At 48.5% G+C, this 3187-nt stretch overlaps 1 protein-coding gene across 1 annotated transcript; it reads right to left on the reverse strand.

Annotated features, from left to right (window-relative positions):
- Window positions 1–248: 248 nt before the first annotated feature.
- Window positions 249–1769, reverse strand: LOC138910580 (uncharacterized). The gene is made up of 2 exons (XM_070201823.1): window positions 1476–1769; window positions 249–482 (listed from the first exon to the last, which is right to left on the reverse strand). The coding sequence occupies exons 1-2, from the start codon at window positions 1767–1769 to the stop codon at window positions 249–251; spliced, it is 528 nt and encodes a 175-aa protein (XP_070057924.1).
- Between the last annotated feature and the right edge of the window lie 1418 nt (window positions 1770–3187).

Consider the following 3187-nt stretch of genomic DNA (forward strand, 5'->3'; position numbering starts at 1 on the left):
CCGACTCCCGAATCTTCAACTGATGATAGCCAGAACGCAAGTCAACATTGGAAAACACCCTGGCACCCCTGTACCTGATCAAATAAATCATCAATGCGAGGCAAAGGATACCTGTTCTTCATTGTAACCTTGTTCAACTGCCGGTAATCAATACACAAACGCATAGAACCATCCTTCTACTTCACAAATAAGACCGGAGCACCCCAAGGTGATACATTGGGCCTGATAAAACCCATATCAAGCAACTCCTACAACTGCTCCTTCAACTCCTTCAACTTAGGAGGAGCCATACAGTAGGGATGAATAAAAATGGGCTGAGTGCCCGACAACAAATCAATGCCGAAATCAATATCTCTATCGGGCGACATATACGGAAGATCAGCTGGAAACACATCAGGGAAGTCTCTTACTACTGGGACTGACTTAACTGTAGGGGTATCAATACTGACATCTCTCACATAGGCCAAACACGCATCACACCCCTTCTCAACCATTCGCTTAGCCTTAAGAAATGAAATGACCTTGCGGGGAGTACACTCTAAGGTACCTCTCCACTCTAATATCGGCAAGCCTGGCATAGCCAGCGTCACGGTCTTAGTGGGACAATTAAGAATAGCATAATGGGGTGACAACCAATCCATGCCTAAGATAACATCAAAATCTACCATACTAAGTAATAACAAATCGGCTTTGGTCTCAAAACCACTAAAAGTAATCAAACATGACCGATATACGCGGTCCACAACGAGAGAATCTCCCACAAGAGTAGATACATGAATATGGGAACTCAAAGAATCCTCAGATATCCCCAAATGTGGAGCAAAATAAGAAGACACATATGAATACGTATAGCCTGGGTCAAATAATACTGATGCATCCCTGTGACAGACATGGACGATACCTGTGATGACTGAATCTGAAGCGATGGCCTCTGAACGGGCTGTAAGGGCATAGTACCTGGCATGGCCTCCCCTTCTAGGGCAACCTCTACCTCCCCGACCTCCACCTAAAGCTGCCTGAGAAGGTGGAGTGGCAGCTGGGGCTGGAAGAATGGCCGGAGGACCCGGTGTAGCATATAGAGGCTGATAAGTCTATGGAGGTGCACCCCTCCTGGCTCTGGGGCAATCTCTAACCATGTGATAAGTGTCACCACACTCAAAACAACCCCTCGGAGGACGCGGGGGTTGAGACTGACTCGGGCCTGGCCTGCTGGACTGGCCGGTAATAGCACCTCGAGTAAGGGGCATACTAGATACTGGCGGTGCATAATAGGGCTCCTGAGGTCTAGGAGGAGCTGGAACACCGCTGGCTGCTGGAAGAGCTGAATGAACAGGGCGACTCACAAAACCCCTACCATAGCGTGCTGCTGGTGCATGAGCTCCTGAATAATGACCAGTCTCTCGAGACCTCTTGGCCTCTCTATCCTCTCTATCCCGGGCGAACACGCCCTCTACTCTCCTGGCAATGCTCATTACCTGCTGATAAGTGATGTCTATCTCCAACTCACTGGCCATACTGGTCCGAATACTAGGGTGGAGTCCCTCAATGAAGCGACGAACCCTCTCTCTGACTGTAGCAACCAGAGTCGGTGCATGGCGAGCTAACTCACTAAAACAGACTGCATACTCCGACATAATCATGGTACCCTGACGCAACTGCTTAAACTCTGCACGCCAAGCATCCCTGAGGCTCTGAGGAACATACTCAGGCAAGTACATCTCTGAAAACTGAGTCCAAGTGAGTGAGGCTGCCTCGTCCGGACTACTCATTTCGTAGGCACGCTACCACTGATATACCGCTCCCCTCAGCTTTAAAGCAGTGAAAGAAACCCCACTCGTCTCCACAATGCCCATAGTGCGGCGGAGAATACGATGACACTCCTCAAGAAAACCTAGAGCATCATCTGAAGCTAGTCCGCTGAAAGTAGGTGGGTGGTACTTCTTGTACCTCTCAAGTCTGAGCTGCTCTGCCTCAGAAGCAACTACCCTGGTCTCATGCTGAACCAGAGCCACTGGTGGCATAGGAATATACTCTAGGGGCTGATCAACCTGGACCCTCTGCTCAGGAGTGCGAGCTGCGGGAGTCTGTGCCCCTCCCCCGGCCTGAGATGTAGCGGGGGCTATCGAAAATAGTCCAGCCTAAGCCAGAGTGTTGAACATGCTCATGAACTGAGCTAAAGTCTCCTGGAGGGCTGGAGTAGCAATAGGGATCTCCGGTGCAAGCCCTCTAGTTGGAGCTGCTGGGGGATCCTCTGACGCAGCTCTCGCAGGTGCTCGGGCTGCACCGCGTGGTCGTCCTCTACCCCGACCCCAGCCTCTGGCGGCTCTGGCAGGGGGCTCGGGTGCCTGATCATCGGTCCTCCCAGTATGGGTCCTCACCATCTGTGAGAAAGAATAGAATAGAATTTTTGATGTCCATAACTCGCACGACAAGGAGATCAAAGAAATATGATTGTTCTTAACAGTTACATAGCCTCTCGAAGATAGGTACGGACGTCTCCGCACTAATCTGTGAGACTCTAATAAACCGGTTTGTGACTCGCGACTCCTATGAACCTAGTGCTCTGATACCAACTTGTCACGACCCAAATTAACCCTCCGTAAGGTGTCGTGACGGCACCTAGTCTTTACGACTAGGTAAGCCTAATATTACAAAAAATGTAAAGAAAACACAACATTTTAAAGATAAGCAGCATACTGTGAGTAACCAAAAGTAGTACTACTCGGCATATACAACTAATTTTTGAAGACCCGGAATATCACTAAGTCACAAGCTGCTATAATCTATGTACCTCTATACAAAAGTCTAAAGATAATAAAGAAAGTCTCTAGGCGAGGGAGTAGAAGGGAACTCCGAGGATCTGTGGATGCAAGCAGAATTACCTTGAAGTCTCCTAGAATCAACAGCACACACTAACCCCGAGGCTGATAGCTCGCACCTGGATCTGCACACGAAAACATGTGCAGGAAAGGGCATGAGTACACCATAATGGTAACCAGTAAGTGCCAAGCCTAACCTCGGTCGAGTAGTGACGAGGTCAGGACAAGGCCCTACCAGAGTAAATATAATAAATTAAACAGTAAAATATATAAGTAAAGTTTACGGTAACACAATTAAAGAAATTCTCAAAATTTAACAGTAAAGGGAACCCTCAGCTCAGAACAAGGTAAACACAATGGGGAATCTC

This window comes from Nicotiana tomentosiformis, chromosome 4, assembly GCF_000390325.3.
Source record: "Nicotiana tomentosiformis chromosome 4, ASM39032v3, whole genome shotgun sequence".
Classification (NCBI taxonomy): Eukaryota; Viridiplantae; Streptophyta; class Magnoliopsida; order Solanales; family Solanaceae; genus Nicotiana; species Nicotiana tomentosiformis.

What these genes read in the sequence shown, in the direction of transcription:
- LOC138910580 (XM_070201823.1), bottom strand. Translation starts at nt 1,769, where the DNA reads ATGAGTAGTCCGGACGAGGCAGCCTCACTCACTTGGACTCAGTTTTCA. An exon ending in TAGACATCACTTATCAGCAG is followed by an intron (nt 483 to 1,475) that starts GTAATGAGCATT and finishes ATGGTTGAGAAG; the next exon opens with GGGTGTGATGCGTGTTTGGC.